The sequence below is a fragment of the Delphinapterus leucas genome, chromosome 8, assembly GCF_059928025.1.
Source record: "Delphinapterus leucas isolate spDelLeu-1000000601 "Yukka" chromosome 8, BTC_Dleu_Yukka2, whole genome shotgun sequence".
Lineage (NCBI taxonomy): Eukaryota > Metazoa > Chordata > Mammalia > Artiodactyla > Monodontidae > Delphinapterus > Delphinapterus leucas.
The window spans coordinates 71,473,994-71,494,721 of record NC_143136.1 but is presented as its reverse complement, the minus strand read 5'-3'; the positions used below and the strand labels follow the sequence as shown (position 1 = coordinate 71,494,721).

General features: G+C 39.7%; 1 protein-coding gene across 1 annotated transcript in view; it reads right to left on the bottom strand.

The window, feature by feature from the left end:
- ITGB6 (integrin subunit beta 6) overlaps window positions 1–20,728 on the bottom strand; it is a 71,268-nt gene that overhangs the window by 13,839 nt on the left and 36,701 nt on the right. Inside the window, exons 10-14 of the mRNA XM_022570169.2 lie at window positions 15,862–15,996; window positions 15,224–15,641; window positions 8,410–8,632; window positions 5,536–5,633; window positions 691–810 (exon numbers count right to left, since the gene is read on the bottom strand). Of these exons, the coding sequence (XP_022425877.1) occupies window positions 691–810; window positions 5,536–5,633; window positions 8,410–8,632; window positions 15,224–15,641; window positions 15,862–15,996 (994 nt within the window). The remainder of the gene's footprint in view (window positions 1–690; window positions 811–5,535; window positions 5,634–8,409; window positions 8,633–15,223; window positions 15,642–15,861; window positions 15,997–20,728) is intronic.

Sequence of the window (20,728 nt, the reverse complement as noted above, 5' to 3'; positions counted from 1 at the left end):
ATTGAATCAACCCTTAGAAGAAAGTACTGTTATTTTTCCCATTTTACAGATGAGGAAATAGAGACTCAGAGAGCCAATTATGTTCCAGAATGTCAAGGAAGTGGTGGAGCAGGATTTGAGCCAAGGTTTGCCTGAGTCAAAGCTCATTCTCGGGCTTCCCTGGTGGCTGAGAGTCCGCCTGACGATGCGGGGGACACGGGTTTGTGTCCTGGTCCGGGAAGATCCCCCATGCCGCGGAGCGGCTGGGCCCGTGAGCCATGGCCGCTGAGCCTGCGCGTCCGGAGTCTATGCTCCGCAACGGGAGAGGCCACAGCAGTGAGAGGCCCGCGAACCGCAAAAAAAAAAAAAAGCTCGTTCTCTTAGACTGCTATGCTTCTCTTCCCTGTCAGTCTTTCCTAAAAACATACCTTTTGCTTTCATTGCATTTAATTGGTCCACCTTTCTACAATTCATCAGCCAGCTTTCGGGGATTGGTACAAAAACACTTCTCTTGTTCTTTGGTCTTAATAAGAGACATTGGAACATATCAAACCTTTCAACAGGTATCTTTCAGTCATTGGGAAAGTAGAGGCACTCCATCAAAATTTGGAAATGTCTTTCCTGGCAAGCTACCCAGAACATCTTTCTGGTTGTTTTCTCCTCTCCCGTGTAACATCTCTTACCACTGGCAAGGGAAGGCATGTCACCCACCTTTCTCATTAATGCTGTGAATGATGGTTTTCCCTTCGTTATCTGTAGTTATTAGGAATGTAATAAGACATTCATTTTCTCCTCGCAGAGAACAGGAAACAGAACTATCCTTTGAGAAATCTGTAGATAAAAGAGTCATTCATTAGGTTAAATGAGATTCCAAAAGAGATTTTTTTTAAAGCAAAGTAGCACTGAGTTTTATTATACAAATAGGAATTTTCAACATTGCAGAATAGGAATAGAAAAGACATAGAATTTTCCCTATCCACTGAAGTTTTAGTTTCTACTCCTGTTCCAGAAGAACAGTTCCAGGTGTGGTCAGTCAGGACTGACCATCGAATGCACCCATCAAAATGATGGTGGTAGGATTTCAGTACAGTGAAGTACTTCAAGGCAGGTACGCTTAGCTGTCTTGGGAATAGGATGGCTCTGATTTTGGTAATGAGGAAGCTATACGTTCTCCTTGGCTGAGAGCATCTGGGAGGAAGCTGAGATTATATTTCAGAAAGGGACTACACAGTCCAAACTGATAGTGGTATTTCTAAAGGGGCCTTTCCCACAATGGCATAGTCAAGATTGCTGGCCACGTATTGTCAAAACAGTAAATATAAATTAATATGAGGAAATGGAAATTGAAGCGTTATGTAGCTCAGGGACCACCAGGATAAAGGTAAATCCCAGAATAAAAGGAGACCAGGATGACAGTGGGCCTACCACTCAGTATAGCCCTTTTCTCAATTAAAAAAAATTCAGTTTTCCTCAAATCTTTTCCAAGTAGAAGAAAAATTTTGAGCTTAGTCAAGAAGCAGAAAATGAATGTCATGACCGTAATTGATAATATAGTAAAATGGTCAGTCTAAGATGCTAATACTATTTATGAGCCATTTTAGTGATCTGGTACCCATGCCAAAATTACATAGGAGTTTTCTAATTAAAAAAACAAAAAACTTGTTTAAAGTTCTCCTGTCTTCTAAGTTAGATACTTTTTTAATGATACTGTTACAAACACTTTTTTTCAGAAACCTGTAAATAGAATGACCTTTTGCTCTTATCCTAAAATTCTAAGACATATGATCCAAAATTAGTGTATTATGATACAGTGGGTCAGAATACAAAACTGGGACTGTCCCAGATAATCTTGGACATAGTCTTGTTAGACCTATAACTTTTCTCATTAGCTTCAACATAAAAAGATTTTAATAAAACAGAATCTACATGTGTTCCTCTGATTCTAACAAAGAAAAATTAAGTAATAGTCTATTTTTTGGTTCAACAATGCTATAGCCATAGCAAGATAGAAAATTAAGTTGTCTTTGCGTTTAATTTATAAGTTAAACATCTCATGCCAGAGTGTAAGAAGCATGCCTGTATTATCTATCACAACAGGGACTAGTAAAACATTTGGCATTATTAATAAGATTTCAGAGGATAAATTTAAGTGAACAAACTGTCTTTGAATCCATTAGAAGCATCTATTTACATAGGGATATTAAGAAATCTAATTACAAATTATTCTCATCTGGTCCTAAATGTTTACCATCATCCAAATCACCTCGGAGTTCTGCAGTGATGGATTCCAGGGACCCACCCTGGCTCTTCTGATTTGAGAAGTCCGTGGTTTGGACAGGAGCTTGCATTTTAGTGAATTGTTAACAGTATTTTTAATGAGGTGATTCTGATGAAGAGGTTTGGGCACCTCTGGGCAGCATTGATTAGTGAAATTTGTGATATTTCATGTGTTTGACAGCAACAGAACTGTATATATAATTCATACTTTGGTCATTTTTAGATGACCTCCACCACATATTTTCCTACCAAACCACCCAGTTAGCAAGGATTCATGAAGTCTCCGGGAATATGCTTTTCTTTTTTTGTTTTGGAGTGTTCTTTTCCTTCCCTCCCCGTCTCTGCCGTGACAGTGGACACCCGCCCTGTTCCTCTCAAACTTACTTAATGGAACATTTTATTCTCAGGTAGAAAATATGTGGACAGCTCATAATACTCCTTTCAATAATATTAATCCTGCTTTTTTATTTTCCCTTAAAGAGCTACACTGAAGCACAGGGAGGCTTAATTTACTTGGCCAGGATTTTTAAAGTTTTAATGGAACCGCTAATATGACCTTTGAGTCACGACTCCCTTCTTGCTTTAATTACTTCACCACTCCTTTTCATGACTGTTATGACTCTAGATTTAGCCTGTTTTGTAGTGTTTGGGTATTAAAATGCATTATTGAATGTGCAGTGAAAAGGTCCAGCTTGGGCTGGAGATTTGCATAATTAGCTGCTAAGGTTTTCTTTTGTTGGTTCATTAGAAATGGACCTTTCTTTTTACCCACTTTTATGAGTGCTAGCAGTGCTGTTCTAGAATAATACGATGAAAATAAGATCTCAGGCAGTCCGTGAAATCATACTTAGAAAAGGAAGAAATGTGAGAATGGAGGTGAAAAGGCTGGGGTCTGGGAAGGTCCAGAAAAGATGTGGAAAATATAAACTGTCTGCACCATTGAATCAAGACAACCATGTGTTTAAGACCCCGCCTTTGGGGCTGAGGTAGTAGTTCTCAGTGAAAACAGTTTCCCAAGGGGGGGAAAAAAAAAGAGTTCTATGGTCAAATAAGTTTGAGAATCCCTCCTTACTCTAATTCCTCCCTTTGCTTCTCCTGCAAATTCACAATGCACATTTAATTTAATAGACAAGACAACTCTCAGTCTTGCAAAGAAAAAAAAAGCTTAGCTTCCCATTTACAAAATTTATATGACCATGGGTGCTTTTGTCCATTTAACACTTTCAGAACTAGTGTTCCATGGAACACACTTTGAGTAACAATGCTCTGAGTACATGAATATTGGGGTAAATTAAAAACTTCTACTTCAGTAAAATGGAGTGAATAAAGTTAAACCATATGTCCTTAGAAATACTCACACAAGTCACCATAGCACAGGTGAGGAATAATTTATTCAGATTATGAAGTTTATGGTTATCTTACTTTACTCTCCATGTCCTTATTAGGGGAAGAATGGGCTGATAAAAGACCCCATGGAAGAGCAAATATGTTGTGATAATTTCAAGATAATATGATCAATAACATAACTGGATGAATAACTTGAAATAGGACTTATAAAAAGGCCCATTAGAAGAGTGACTTTTTTAATTCACAGGCTGACAAAGATAGTTTTTCTCTCGAATTCATCAAGATTAGTGCTCTAAATGGTACTGGTAATCCAATTATTATTTTTGATTTCTGAGTTAGAAATAGTTGTAGTCCCCTATTTTGAAGGTAATTTAGTCAATTATACAAGAAGAATAATGCAAAAATTTTAAATGCCACTTGAGAATCTTGTCTTCCTCTCAAATCCAAGCATTTATGATAACCTATACTCAGAAAACTGTGTATTTAAATATAGTAATTCCCTGTTCATGATTTACATGTTTCCAAGGTTTACTTCTTTTTTCCCCTCAGCACATTAGATTTCTCACGCTGCTAGTCAATTCAGTTCTAGTCATTTGCAGGGCATTTTCTGCAATTTTTAGTCATTTCTTTAAAACACTTGGTAAATATCCCAACTGTGTGCTGTGAAATGAAGCCAGAAGGATATGCTGAGATTTTGTACTAGTTACTAATGTGGACAGGCTACAAATCCCACTTTACTCGGTGCTTTTACTGCATCTTACCTTCGGTATTAGTGTAAGGTACATACCGTCTTGTCCAATTTATGGTTATTTGGCATATTTATCTGAGGCACCAGAAAAGCACAGGCAAGGGGTTTCAGGAGCACTAATCACGCCCCTCCATACAGGGTTATTTAACTGTGCACAGTCAGAAACCTCAATTTTAAAACAATGTTGGTAAGTTTCAAAACAATATAAATATCACTAACTTATTTCACTTTGGAAGTGGGTTAATTTCTGTATTCTAACTTCGTCTATTCAAGATACATATCCTAGAGTGTCATAAATTATTGTCTTGGTTATCCCACTCCTCCTGAGATGCACCGTGGCGGTGCCTCTGAGGCGTGCAGAACAACGTCCCTACCTGAGCAGCAGGGGTAAGGCAGGGAGTTTGTGATGATGGAAAAACAAATCCCCCCAGATGGTCCCTTTGGGAGAAGTCAGTCATCGGCTTTGTTTTAAAGTTCACAAGTTATTTTTTAAATGTATTACCAGCCAAAATACAACCAATTTACAGATTTGAGATAACATCTTGCCATTAGAAAGAATCTGATTTTAAGTAAGTAACTTCAAAAATGGCAGGTGGAAGCAAGAGCAGAGTTTGCTTAGCAGTTAAAGGTAACAGGCCCTTCTTGTAGTTTGGGACCAAGGCAACAGGGAATTAAGGATGACCATGTAATGCCCATGTTTGGGAAGCTGGGAGTAAAAGCATATGCAGGGGAGGGCAGGAAAAATGGCCACTAACCAGAAACTGCCTGGTGTCTGAGAGTTGCTGTCAGAAAACCCATATTATACCTTACTTTGTCCTATCGTGAAATAAGGTAATCGGACGATAGAGGATGATTTCAGGTTAGGAGGTTAACATTTAGCTATTTCTTCAATTTTCCACTCTTCTAATTCAAAAAAATATAGCATTCTGGAATTCTCTCCAATTGCATGTGTTAAGCAGAGATGAATTTGCAACAGAGCAAATAGCATAGCCGGGACTTTAAATTGCTTGTCTCCCAAACCATCAAGTCTTTAGCCTTCTGGAATGCATTTACTCTTAGAAATGAATGCGAGTGAATTAACACCCTAGTACAAATGAGGTCGAGCTACTGAAGAGCCCTCCACCGAATTTCTGCCTCTCCAAAACTGTGCAAAGGAAAGGAAAGCAATTTCAAACAAGTAGAACCTTCTTCTTCGTTGATGGTCGCACCAGCTAATTTGCATTTGTCAACACAGTCTTCTCTGGCCTGGCCATCTGCAGACAGGTAGCATTCAATGCAGCTCCTGTGAACATTATTCAACAGAGTTGATCAGTTTGTGTTGGTGGAAAATAGATACGCAGCTGGGATATTGCTTTAATGCTGCTACTATGGTTCTGGCTATAGGAGTGTCTCAGAGAGGATATTGTGTTTCGTTACTTTCAGAAAGATGGTTGGGTGCTGTCCAAGAGGAAACTCCTTTATTCTGAATTCCATTCAGTAATCAGTGTTCCATGAGCCAGCCTTGATAATAGCCACTATCCTCATTCATCTGTACTGATTGCTTCTGATTGGTTAGATTAAAATTATTTTTCCCCAACAACAACAAAAGACCCAATTATTTTGGTATTTGATTTAGCTATATTTTCATTAAACATTTTCCTGGGAAGGGTTTATGGTACTAGACAAAGTGTGACTTTCTTAATAGAAATGGTCTGTGTTTTAACAAGAATTCCAAGAATTCTCATATGTCCTGAATGACTATTTTAAAGATTCACTTTTCTGTAACCCTTTTGAATGCGTCCAAGCCTTGATAGGGGTATTTTCAAAAGCTGAGGATTACAGCCTGGATCCTCATTAATGCAGGTTTTTAAATAAAGGATTGCTACTTATAGAAAAGTGTATTTCCAAGAACATAGCCCAGGAATTAAGCTACTCTAATGATGTCTACACAGGAAAGTAAAGCTTAGACCCTGAATTAATCTCGTGCTGACAATCACTTTACAGATGGATAGTGTTTGGAGTAACCCAAAGCTGCAAGTTTTCTTACTGTGGGCACACATTATGCTGACCCAGGAAAGGTGTGCTCCTCTAAGTGCTGGAAACATTCCCCACGCCCACCATGCCTCACCAAATCTCAGCTGAAACAGCACTTTCTTAGGCAAGCCTTCCCTGATCCTTATCAGTTAGTTCCCTTGTAGTGGAAGCCTCTGAATTCCTCTGCTGGAAGGGTTTAGGAGCAGCAGTCTGTGTGGAGTAGGGGTAGCAGTCTTACCTGGAAGTGGCCTTTGCACTGCAAGCACACTGCATGTATCTGGGTTATATATTTACTTGGAGTGGTTTTGCAGTGGGGCTGCTTGAGATTGCGGAAGCCCTTGAAAGCTCTACACCTTTGTGCATGCCACTGATGGCTGCCCGAGCTAGTCTGGTAGCTTTATCTCCTGCCATATAGTTCCACTGCACCCTCTCTATCCCTTATTGTAACTGTTAGTCCAGATATCATTATAATTACGTTTTTAAATGTTCTGTCTTTCCCAGTAGATGCTCAGCAGCTGTGACAGCAGGAACTGTAACTGTTTCAGTATCACTGTATGTCTATGGCCTAACATGATTCCTGGCCTATAGTAAGTACTTAATACCTATTTGATAAATAAGTGCATGAAAGAATAAATAGAACAGTTTCACCTCAAAACTAACAAACACCAAGGGGATCACTCTACCCGATTTCTCAAATTCAAACTACTTGGACTATTAATTTCATGTCTTATAAACCAGATTTAAGATTGAATTATGTTTGACAAAGAAAACAAACTTCTGGTTACCAAAGGGGAAAGGGGAAGGGGAGAGATACATTAGGAAGTTGGAATTAACATACACACACTACTATATATAAAATAGATAAACAACAAGGATTTACCGTATAGCACATGGAACTATATTCAATATCTAGTAATAACTTATAATGGAAAAGAATCTGAAGCTGAACACCTAAAACTGACACAACATTGTAAATCAACTATAGTTAAATAAAAAAATTTTTCAAAGAAGATTGAATCATGTTTACAGAGAAGATAAAACAGAAAAATAATAGAAGAAATACCTTGAAATGACATTTTATATTAAATTCTATTCAAGTAAGTCTAACCTTGCGCCCGTGCTTCTCTTGGCATATGTCCAGGCACAGTGACAGAGAAGTTCTGACACCTTGGATAGTGAGCAACCACTGAGTGAATATTGATATTGATTTTCTTACTTTGTTTACATTGGAAATGCACATGTCCCCATTTTAGGTACCAGAGTTAATGAAAGTATGAACTGCTTAAGCACGTTTGCTGTATAATACATTATACCTGCAATGTCCTAACACAGCCAATTTGGAGACTTGCTTCACTTAACCTGCAAACGTTGCCCCGCTTTCATTAAGAAGTTAGCTGCCAAGCAAAGAAACTTTTTTTTTTTGGTACTGGAAAATAAAAACAATGTGGTTGTTTTGTTGCTGTTGTTGTTCACATTGTATAAAAGAAAGTGTCAGTCACAATAGCTGTGTAGAATGACAACCAAAGAAAGGTGCCAAAGAGCATGAGTGGTAAAGAAGAGGGAAGGAATGGAAAGCCAAGATCATCTTTCTGCCTCTTTGCCTTTATGAGTTTATAGATAGGAATGAATCAGTAAGGTCAGGCTATAAACGTCTAGATAAGAAAGAAGCTTGGCTGTTTCCCTTAAAAAAGTACTGAATGTGAGTGTCCTCAATCTACTCCCAGGGCATTCCTGATGTGTGGTTAGTACTGTAAGGGAGAGACTGTCGATGTTATCAGCGTGGGACATCAGCTCAGCTTCCCCGCTAGGCTCTCTTGCAGAAATGTGACTTTGTGGTCCTGGATCATCAGCGCTGAGAGGCAAGGGAGAGGCTGACGTTCCAGGCTGACGATCGCAGGGGCCCTGCGGGTTTGTGTGTTTTGATGGAGGCTTGGAGACCAAAGCCAGCAAGAACAATCTGAGGTCTGAGTGTATAAAATGTCATTATAACTTTGATCACCATGAACCCTATGGACAGGAAGGACTGGTGAGCGTAGAGACATTACCATTTAGAGTTACAGGGATCGCCACAGGTGGGACAACGTTCGCAGGTGGGTCCCGAGGCTCCGGGGTTCGTGCAAACGCACTTGCCGCACACACAGCCCCCTCGCCCGCTGCAGAGCGCCCCGTCTTCGGAGATGCAGGGCTCCGTGCTGGTGGTGCAGTTACAGTACTCGCCCGTCCAGCCGCTCCTGCACACGCACTCGCCGCAGTCACAGTCGCCGTTATCTGCAAAACAAAGCCCTGGGTTTCTTAGGGCTAAAGCCACTTCCGGTTCTTGGGGGCCATCTTTTCTCTTTGCCTTTGAACACCATCAAAAAGACAAGAAAAAAACGAGAAAAAAAGTGAGTGCGTGTGTGTGGGTCCGGGGGGGAGTGAGCGTAGATAGATTTTATGGAACGTATTTTGCGAACTGTGTATATTCATTGATCTGGTCTCTTAACTGAACCAACTTGATTGCCTGATGTTATATCCAACAGAATTTATAACCAGATGAAATAAGATAGTCCAGAAGCCTATAATAGCTACTTGGTGTGTGTGTGTGCAAGTATGTGTGTGTATATACAGTTGGTGCTTGAACAACGCATGGGTTGGGGCACTGACACCCCCGCCCCCGCCCCACTCTCACCCCTCCCCCCAGGCCAAAATCTGAGGATAACTTTGGACTCCCTCAACTCTTAACTACTAACAGCCTCCTGTTGACTGGAAGCCTCACTGATAACGTAAACAGTTGACTAATACGTATTTTGTATGTTATACGTATCATATACTGTATACTTACAATAAAGTGAGCTAGAGAAAAGAAAATGTTATTAAGAAAATCATAAGGAAGAGAAAATACATTTACAGTACCGTACTGTATTTATCAATGCCGTAAATTTACAAGACGAATCATCTGGCAGTACCTACATCAATATTGTCTTATAACACTGTAGATATTATACAACTTACCAACATTAGACATCAAAAATGAAAAGATAATGTGAAAAAGAAATTCATATTTATTTACAGATATAGCTATTCATGCCTTGATAATGAAGAAGCAGCAATATGATTGATTTACGGTAGCCTGGTATAATTGATATAATTGCTTCCCAGTAGCCTAGCCTATACACCAGCAAATGAATTGTTAAAAATGTTTATGGCATACAATATTATAGACATATTCATATAGAAGCATGATTACATTTTCTAAAAAACCACTTACCTGTAATGGTAGGCTGATACGCAGTTTCTCCAATTATGAGAAAGGCATACTGTACAGTAATATAATGCTTTGAAAGCAAAGTTATAAAACAGTAAGAAAACTAACACATTATTAATTTTATAGTAAATATCACTCACCTTACGCCTATGTAAGAATAGACTAGTATCTATATACCCTGTATGCATTCATGACATACCTAAATATTTTTTTGATATTTCTGGCTATGCAGTTCATCTGTGAGTATGTTCAAATTGTTGCAAATCTCCAAAAATTTTTCCAATGTATTTATTGAAAAAAAATCTGCACATAAGTGGACCCATGCACTTCAAACCCGTGTTGTTCAAGGGCCAACTGTGTGTGTGTGTGTGTGTGTGTGTATATATATATATATATATATATATATATGTAGTTTTTAAAATTTTTTGCTTTCAATTAAGGTGCCATAGGATAGACATACAAGATAGACTTTAGTAACCCCACCTCTACATCACTCAAGCTGAGTAATCATGAAAGCCTCATCTATAGAGGGAATAAAACCTGCTTCCAGTGGTTGTGGTCAGATGAGATAATGTGTAAATCTCCTAGCTTTGTATTCACCAACTAGATGTCCTACAGGCATACAGTGAGTGCCCAACAAATTCATTTATTTAACAAATTTTAATTGAGCATATATCATGTGCCAAAGATTGTTTTAGGCTTGAGGATACAAAATTAAATAAGACAAGGTGGCTGAGCTTATAGCTTAGTCTAGGAGACAGGCAAATAGATACCACTGCTAATAAGTACAACGTGATAAGTGCCATACACACAGAGGAAGTTTCCAAATTAGACAAGAGATCTGGGGAAGTTTCCAGAGGAAGTGATGCTTGAGCTGAATTTGGAATATAAGGATAGAAGAAGAGGGTTACGTGCATTATAAGCAGAGAAAAAAGCATAGGTAAATGACAGAAGTGTGTAATCACATGACCTGCTTAATACCCATAGTAAAGTCACACGAATAAAGCCAAAGGTGTGTATGGGGTGTCTGTGAGGATAGGAGGAAAAGGTCCACAAAAATCAGAAATCACATCATGAAAAGCTTTATGGACTAAAGTAAGAGGTTTTATCCTGAAAGTTATGAAATTTTAAGTGAGGGAGAGACCTGAAGAGATAGATATGTGTCTAGAAATGTCCTGGCATCAGTAGAGAGAGTCAAACTAGACACCGAAAAGCAAGGAGGTTCTCCCAGCAATAGAGGCAAGAAGATATGAGGCCCTGAACAGTGTCCATGGGAATGGAGAGGAAAGGGTTCGGGTGAAATTCACGGCATGGGATGCCCAGGGCGGCGGGGAAGGGGAAGAGAGAGGATGGAGTCCTCCCCAGGCCACCCCCCTGGGCTGCTAGCTGGATGGGGCTGCTGTTTACTGCCCGGGAATGGAAGTAGCTCATGCGGTGCCTTATCCCCAGTGCCTGGCACAGAGAGCGCTTAATGGTTAAATGAATAGATTGTTCTGAGGCAGACGAGGAAGACCAGCTTAGGATGGGGAAGACGATGAGTTCATTTTTGGTTCTGTTGAGTTTGAGGGACCCATGGGTGGTTGAATACGTATATATAGCCCTGAAGTTTGGGGTTTGGAATCCACCAGGGATAGATGGCAGTTGAAGCTGATGTGGATGAGATCATCTAGGGCAAGCAGATAGAGTGAGGAAATCCCTGGAGAGCATCAGCATTTAAGATGTAATCAGAGAAAGGGATCCTCACAGAAGAGGCTGAGAGACAAGAGCGGCTCCTGAAGAGGTCCTGAAGAACTGGCCACAGAGTACTGTCCGAACTACTATAAAATGTTAAATAAAGTGTTTCAGGTAAATGGGCTTGTGTGCTCTTTCATAATATTTTTTTGGTGCCTGCCATGCCCGAGATCCTAAATTGGCTTTTGCTGTTCCAAACAAACAGCATTTACTTACAAATTTCGTAACTGACACTTTTCTTCAGAAAAGAAAAAGCGCACCAGCCATCGCCTCCCAAGTTTTGCTCTTTGGCAACATTCCAAAGGCATGTGGGCATGGTGGCGGTGGTTGAGTACATAGTGGGTGAGTGCACGGGTGTAGAGCCAGACAGCACATGTTTGGGTCCTGGCTCTGGTACGGGCTGGAACAAGTTGGGAAAATTACTCAACCTTTCTGTGCCTCAGTTTCCTCATTGGTAAGGAGGGGTTATTAATAGCACTACTTCATCAGACTGTTATGATGGTTACCTGAGATAATGTATAACAATGTTTAGAACAGTGCTTGGCCCATAAATAAGCAATATCTAAGTTATTATCATTACTCCTAAACACTATCCAGTAAGAAGAATCTGATAGCAAAATTATCCATCGGTATTAAACCTCCTGTAATTATACTGAAAACCAAACAGATGTAAAAGAAATCACAAGTGAGGCAGGTTTCCATTTGTAGGAGACGCTGCCGTGTTCATTGTAGAAAGAAGCATTCTGGGTTTTCTCTTGTAAACTTTGGTCTAGAAGGTCATTACTTTTCTATCTTCATGACCTGGCCTTAAGAGACATGGAGTAGGAAATCACAGAACAAAGGATAAACCACAAAGATTTTGAAGCTGGATTCTGACTTCTCCTGGTGTATATGTACCTGTATCTATATCTATATTTATATATCTACATCTGTATCTGCATCTGTATCATCTATATCTATATAGAGAGGGTAATATAGTAATTTGTACATATATATACTAAAAAGACTTACACTTCTCTAATGAAAGACGACTTGAAATTTATCTGGATCCATGACATTAAGACTGCATTTCATAACCTATTTAATTCATAATTGAACTAATTAATTCAAAGCTAAGAATAGTTAGGTTATTTAGGCCAAAACCATTCATTTAATTTTTATATGTAAGCTGTCCTCTAAAGTACAATTGCTTTTTGTTTCTTCCTCAGCAAGAGGGGAAACTTACTTTCATGATAAGGGGGTGATTTCCACATTGAAGTTTATTCTGAAAAATGTATACAGTATATAAATATTGTCAAATGAAATGTGCACTTCCAAAGGCTTTGAGAATGCCCAAGTGTATCACTGCATATAAGAATTACTTGGCAGAAATTTTAGAAAACCCTTCCAAGAGCTCCTTTCAGAACTTAGAAACCCCCCCTTTCTGTGGGCCTTCCAGAACCATTAACCCAGTCACAAATGTTGTTAATCGATATCCACAAACAGCCAATTATCTAAGGTACCTGTTCATACAACAATAACAACAACAACAAAACTTCATAATGGCTTCATGTAGAGGTAAGATGATAACCAAAGATCAAGAAAAAATTATCAGGCTCTTTTGAGAGGGAGATATCTTTCTGGAATGCCATTGACTGATAACTAAGTGCACAATGGCAGGAAGTTTTTTCTGTAGTGCTGTTTGCCTGTTAGAGTTTCCAGTCTCTTAGAATCAAAATTTAAATGACTAATGGAATTTGGGCAAGGGAAAAATCAATGGAGCCCTCTATCTTTGAGTGCTTACAGATGGATGGAAGAAGGTGCATGAAAAGAACATTGTGGTAATGGCCCTTCAGAGAAGCAGCACATTGCAGAGTATGTTAGTTGTAAAATAAGTGAGATTTACATGAGAAATGAGGCTGTAGCATAGTCAGGCCTCTGTGACAAACAACAGCAACAATAGCTTGTGTGTTCACAAGGCCAGGATCAGTTTTATCCCTACACTAAGCACAATGCCAGGCACATAGTAGGTGCTCCATTGCTCTTCGTTGAATTTGAATGACTGTACTTTTGTTATACCTTTTAAAAGAGAAAGCTATTGATAATAGAGGAACATCCTTTGAGATGTTACTGAACATAAAAAAGCATTCGAGAAACAGTCATGGTTGATGATGGGAAAGTACCCCAATGTATGAAGGAAATGGGCATTGGTGAAGTTTTCTGAGTCCAAATGAAAAAAAAATTGTATTTTCTAAATAGAATTTCTTTAGCGATCACTGTATCTGATTCAAAGAGAGGCACTATTGTCAGACCATCTGAACTACAAATGCACAGATCAAGTTGACTCTTAATCTATGTCCGTCTGCATGCGTGACACAAAATAAACTGAAAGACCACCAAAAAATGGGAAGAACTGTGTTGCTGAACATAACCCATCGATTTACACAGCCTTAGACCTCTGACTTCAGATCTAAAGGGTGAAATACAGGTGGGGTCATAATTGCTGTTATACTGTATTTGATTACACTTTGGAGTTTTTTTTTGTTTTTTTTTTGGAAAGGCAATTTCAAATGTCTTAAGCACATATTTTATTAAAGATTTCTATTAGAAATGCAATCTGGGGTTCTGCTGAATAGATTCTTTTCGAGACTTGGTGACGGCCTCTGGCTTCAGGCTGTGTTCTGTCTGCATTGTGTGAAAAGAAGACCAATGTGGGTTTGGAAACACACCCATTAGATAAGGAAAAACACCTTTGAATGAAAGGGGAGAGAAATGTGTCTCAATCTGGACAGACCCTAAACTTTTCACTCTTCGGTGGGGAAGAAAGAAGGCAGCCTCAGAGGAGTCTATTGGCAGCAACAGCAAAAGCCAAGAAATGAAACAGAGGCGCACTTCTAAGGGTATCAGATGTTTTTCAAAGGCCTTTTCCCCTGAAAATCAGTCTCTTTTATATGTTCCTGACACTGTGGTTTGAAAACGTAACTTGCTTAGTTTTCTGTAAAGATAATGGCTTTCTGTTTTGAAAAGCTATCTGCTCACACATTGTGAAAAGAAAAAAAAAGCCATGAGCTTAAATTCAGCAGTCGGTTACGATTTCAATTGTAACACAAATCTGTATCATTTAAAAGTATAATTAACACATTTGTAATTCTTGTCTGACTAGATTGTACTTAAATACGTATGTGCATCTCTCAGAATGATTTTATAATAGTCATGTTATATGTAATATAGCTTTAAACTAAAGTGATTTTTACATCTACAAAGGATATTAGAACATAAATAGTTCTGCTACTTAAAATTTTTCTCAATCTCAAAAAATTCCAAGGATTTTTCATTTTTACCCTTTCCATAGCCTTCTTCACATATGTCCTTATTCATCTTTATTATACCCTGTGCCTAACCTAGTATCTGTTACATAACAGGTGTTTAATAAATATGCATGGCATTTAGAATTTTTGTGTCCCTCGTCCCTTGCAGTATGCTCCTTAAGTAGCCTGGCTTTTTATCTTTCCGAAGTAATAAGCATTTAAGAGTTGAGTCAGATACCAAGAGCCTGATCCAGAATAGTCTGGAAGATAATGGCGTTCGATTACATGCAGTTTTGTGGCGTCTGGGTAATAACCAAAGAGAAGGCATCCGTCTTTTACCTACTTACTCCCAGGGAAATAATAATAGAGATGTAAGTTCAGCTGGCAGAGATCTCACCCCTAGGGAATGTCAGAGCCAGAAAAAAATCATAAGGGAAGATCAGCTACCTTAGTCTAAAGGTCAACCCACTCAACTGATCAGCAAACATTTATTGAGCACCTGCTGTGCCCAGGTGGCTGTGGAAGGTGCAAAGGATACACAGCCCTTCCTTGATACGTGCACGGTCGCCCTGTAAGGTGGATTTGGACATGGCCTACCTCCACAGAGCAGCCCTCTGTGTCTCACGCAGGAGAAATTGTCACACTGGCAGTAAGGGCCGTAAATGTCTCCATAGGGGGACAAGTGGCAGATGCACTGCCCGCAGTAGCAATCGCCTCTTCCGCTGCACGCGGGGAGTTCCGGGGCCTCCTTGCAGGAGTCGGTGCTCAGCGTGTCCTCCCCACACTCGCAGTGAGGACCCATGTGGCCAGGGTGGCAGGCGCACACTCCACACTGGAAGGAGCCGTTTCCGTTGCTGCATCTGGAGCTGTTCACCTCCACTTCCTTCTGACAGTCACAGCTGCATTCTGGACTGACAAGGATCTCCAGGGCGTCCCCCAGCCCCACAGGCTTTATGACAATGTGCCTGCTTCTTCTCTCACAGTTTGGTATACTCACAGTCACGTTGAACGAAGCCTGGAAAAAAGAAAATACTAATTATCTTCTGCTAGCCACCAATATGCATGGGAAGAAACAAAGCTGCTTGGGGATCAGCTTTGCGAAAGCATTTATTAGGAAATCTTTGAAAATCGCTTTTGAAATTCTTGAAAGGAAAAGTCTAGCTTCAGTGCACTAAGGTAACTTCTGACAGATCATCTAGATGTTTTTTCAGATGACCTATGGGCCGTCTACTTACTGTGTCTCCCACCTTCATGTGAGAACATTTCTTTTGGTGTGGAAAGGGGGTCCCAGTATTACAGACAGCTGTGAATGACAGGTTGAGTCCTTCTGTGTCTCCTAACACCTCCAGCTCCACCTCAGACCGGAGTTCCTTTAGATAAGACATAAAGAGTTGAACGAAGTCACAACCAAAAAATAGAGCCAGAAGAGAAGAATCTGTGAATCATGTTCATTAAACAACAAATAAATAAAATTAAATTGGGTCTAAAAGAAATTCACCATATCACCAATCAAGCAAGAAAGCAAGCAATACACACACACACACACACACACACATCATATTTTATCGAATCTAAGATGCCATCAATTATAAGATACACCATTATTTTATGACAATTAAACTATGACAAAATACCTCGAGATCATTTGGCACTACATATGAATCAAACCTGTCCGTCTATCATTGCTTTAAAAATTATTTTATCCATTTTGAGGGTTGGAAAAATTTCTCCAGTCCTGAATTGCATTGCTTGGCATATAAAAGGCAAATCTTTTGCTGTATCTCAGTAACAAAATATAACAATAGCTTGCTTTACTTGTATCCTATGTATCATCATTTTTAGGTCCCATAAAGCAGCTGGTTGTTACTTTATAAGGAATACAGATCATTCCTCCAACAATGAATATTTGCTTCGCTGATATCAGTATTTGTTTCCCTCTTATTCAGTTTTGGTACATTTCTGCGCAAACAATAACTTTTCAGTATCGAGTCATAGTGCAAACCTGGAAGATATTTAAAAATAGCAATTGTACTCGACACTACCAACAGTGTACTTAACGAACTGAAGTGACAATAACACATACAGTTACTGCCAAGATTATACATGTGCAGACCATGAAAACTACATTGTGACTTCCATTCTATTGAAAGCATTGGTAAGACATGACTAATTATAAAATGTATCCCAATTTTAGAGATGTTAAAATGTGAGAGAAACTGTGCCTTGAAATCAGTGCTGGAATTTATAGAGTCCCTATTGTACATTTAGTATAGAGCCAGGTCTGGGGGATGGGTATAAGACAGGATTTCTGCCCTCAAGATGATCATCTTGCTGAAAAAATAAGGTGGAACCAAGTGAAGAAGTTAACGTACAACGTCAGTCAATGTATCATTAAATTAGAAAAAAAAAATTGTGTAATACATAAGGGTTTGGGAGAGTTCAGGAAAGAGGGCGGTCAGTGAAGACTGAAGTATTAGAAGACTAGTCCTTAATGGCTGTGCTGGATTTAGATGTGTGGAGGGGATGACAATGGTATTTCAGGCGAGGGGACCAAAAGAGAGAAAGCTCAGTGCCAAGAGTGGTACAGAATGGAGAAAAGAGGGTCTCAGCCCAAGCCTGCACCCCTACTATCCGGGGTGACACCAGACCACAAGGAACCCTGAGGTTTGGAGAGATGAGTTAACACCTGCGGGAAATATTCCATGAAGCTTTTAAGCAGGGGCCTGATTTACTGAAAAGGCAGCTGCAGGGAGGTTGTCTGGAAGGCATGTGCAGGACAGGCCAGAGGAGGGGACAGGAAGATTTAAGTCAAGGAGGCTGGCATGTTGCTGCACTCACCACGCCTGAGGCATGAGGAGCAGGGATGCAGTGGCTGGGATATGCGATGACGGGGCTGGAAGAGGGGAAGACTAGATACAGGGCGTGTGGGTGATGGCAGAGGGGTACGTAGAGGCAACGTTTCCCAGGAGGAAGAATGTCAAGGAAGGGGAAGGGAGAGCTGCTGTTTGGGGAAAGCTAGTGTTATTATTCAGACCTTCTTTATTCCTCTTTCTTTTATAGAAGTTTGTATTTGGGGGACTTCAAAACCAAATTAATTTCAATTAATTTCAAAACCAAATTATTTTTAAAAAACAAATTGCAAAATACTATGAAGTAAGTTATACTTCATCGAAAAGGATTTGAGTCCCTATACCCATTTCATTGATAGAATTTTAAAAGCATATTCTGCTTCAAACTTTCCTGAAATATAATTTTGCCAACTGCATGGTACGATAATCCTGCTTTCCTCCTAATTCTAAGGTGCTGACTGTAAATTCTAAGTCACTCCTCTTCCCTGCTTTGTTATTTGCCCCACGTGGTCACTCCTTCCATAGATGGGCACAGGCTGACTTTTCAGAATGTAGTCTTTGTCAGAGATTAAAGTGTCGTTTCGCAGTCCTAAAGATTATTCCCACCATGTCTTAAGATTTCAATTTCTGCCAATTTAGCATTAAAATATACCCTTTAAATCTGTTTTATCTCAACTAGTTACATTACCAGTTTATTCATTCAGAAAATATTTATTGAGTGTCCACTATGTACCAGACACTGTTCTAGGTGCTTGGGAAACAAAAACGTCTAAAATAGCTTACCCCTGGATTGAGTTTATACTCCAGTGTGGGAAGACAGAAAGGAAACCACACAATAAATAAGAAAATTATGTAGTACCAGGAAGGTGATAAATGCTATGGAAAAAACTTAGGGTGGGATAATGAAGATTAAGAGAGTGTGGGCAGGGGGTATAGGCTACAATTTTTAAAAAGTGATCAGGGTGGGATTCATTAAGAGGGTCACTTGTTTCTCTATGACATAAATCACAGCAAGATCCTTTTTGACCCACCTCCTAGAGAAATGGAAATAAAAACAAAAATAAACAAATGGGACCTAATGAAACTTCAAAGCTTTTGCACAGCAAAGGAAACCATAAACAAGACCAAAAGACAACCCTCAGAATGGGAGAAAATATTTGCAAATGAAGCAACTGACAAAGGACTAATCTCCAAAATTTATAAGCAACTCATGCAGCTCAATAAAAGAAAAACAAACAACCCAATCCAAAAATGGGCAGAAGACCTAAATAGACATTTCTCCAAAGAAGATATACAGATTGCCAACAGACACATGAAAGTATGCTCAACATCACTAATCATTAGAGAAACGCAAATCAAACCTACAATGAGGTATCCCCTCACACCAGTCAGAATGGCCATCATCAAAAAATCTACAAACAATAAATGCTGGAGAGGGTGTGGAGAAAAGGGAACCCTCCTGCACTGTTGGTGGGAATGTAAATTGATACAGCCACTGTGGAGAACAGTATGGAGGTTCCTTAAAAAACTACAAATAGAACTACCATATGACCCAGCAATCCCACTACTGGGCATATACCCTGAGAAAACCATAATTCAAAAAGATTCATGTACCAAAATGTTCATTGCAGCTCTATTTACAATAGCCCGGAGATGGAAACAACCTAAGTGTCCATCATCGGATGAATGGATAAAGAAGATGTGGCACATATACACAATGGAATATTACTCAGCCATAAAAAGAAACGAAATTGAGCTACTTGTAATGAGGTGGATAGAACTAGAGTCTGTCATACAGAGTGAAGTAAGTCAGAAAGAGAAAGACAAATACCGTATGCTAACACATATATATGGAATTTAAGTAAAAAAAATGTCATGAAGAACCTAGGGGTAAGACAGGAATAAAGACACAGACCTACTAGAGAATGGACTTGAGGATATGGGGAGAGGGAAGGGTAAGCTGTGACAAAGCGAGAGAGGCATGGACATATATACACTACCAAACGTAACGTAGATAGCTAGTGGGAAGCAGCCGCATAGCACAGGGAGATCAGCTCGGTGCTTTGTGACCGCCTGGAGGGGTGAGATAGGGAGGGTGGGAGGGAGGGAGACGCAAGAGGGAAGAGATATGGGAACATATGTATATGTATAACTGATTCACTTTGTTATAAAGCAGAAACTAACACACCATTGTAAAGCAATTATACTCCAATAAAGATGTAAAAAAAAAGAGGGTCACATTTCAAGAAAGTGAGAGGAAATTAGCCACACAGATATATGTGAACAGAGTGTTTCAGGAAGAGGGTGCAGCCAATGCAAAGGCCCTAAGGGAGGACCATGTCTGCCTTGCTCTGGGAGCAGAAGAGCAAAGAGGGCAGGTTTGCTGCACTGGAGCAGAATTAGAGGAGAGTAACAGGAGGTGAAGTTAGAGGTGATGGGGTGGAGGGGAACAGACCTGATAGGGTTCTCGTAGGATGTTATAAAGAATTCGGCTTTTACTCTACGTAAAATGAGAAAGCAATTAGGGTTACCAACAAAAGAGTAATAGGAGTTGACTTAACACGTTTAATGAAACTTCTGGCTGTTTTGTTGAAAACAGATTGTAGGAAACCAAAGGTGGAAACGGGAAATATCATTTAGGAGGCTCTTGCAATAATTCAGGTGAATGAGGACGGTGGCTCCAACTAGGATGAGGACAGTAGACGAAGCAATTGGATCAAACTCCAAATAAATTTGAAGGTAGAGTCAACAAGATTTCCTGATGGATTAAATGTACAGTGTGAAAGAAAGAGGGGGGAGTCAAGGATCGTTTCAAGATTTTTGGTCCTAGCCACATGAAGGATGGAATTACCATGAGTTGAGAAGCAGAAAACTATGGCGAAGTACGTTTGGGAGAGTCCAGGTTACTCTGCTGATGTGCCCACTAACATATCAACTGACTCCTAGATCTCTCCATTTGGATGTTTACTAGAGAAATATAGCATGGTTGCTGGGCAGCATTGAGGGCCAGCTTGAAGTCTGTGATCATGAATTTAAAGTGAGATCCGGTAGCATAATTGTATGTTTTTCCCATTCCCATTCAGCTGTGCAGAGTGGACAGTTGGATTTTACCAGGACCATTATTGGCCAACCACCTCAAAGGAGAGATAAGGTGCAGGGGAATTGAGAGTGTGTCTAAGGAGTGACCACAATGTTTGAATTTAAGCTGAGGGGCCAGGTGAGAGAGGACATCAAGGGGATGAGGAACTGTACA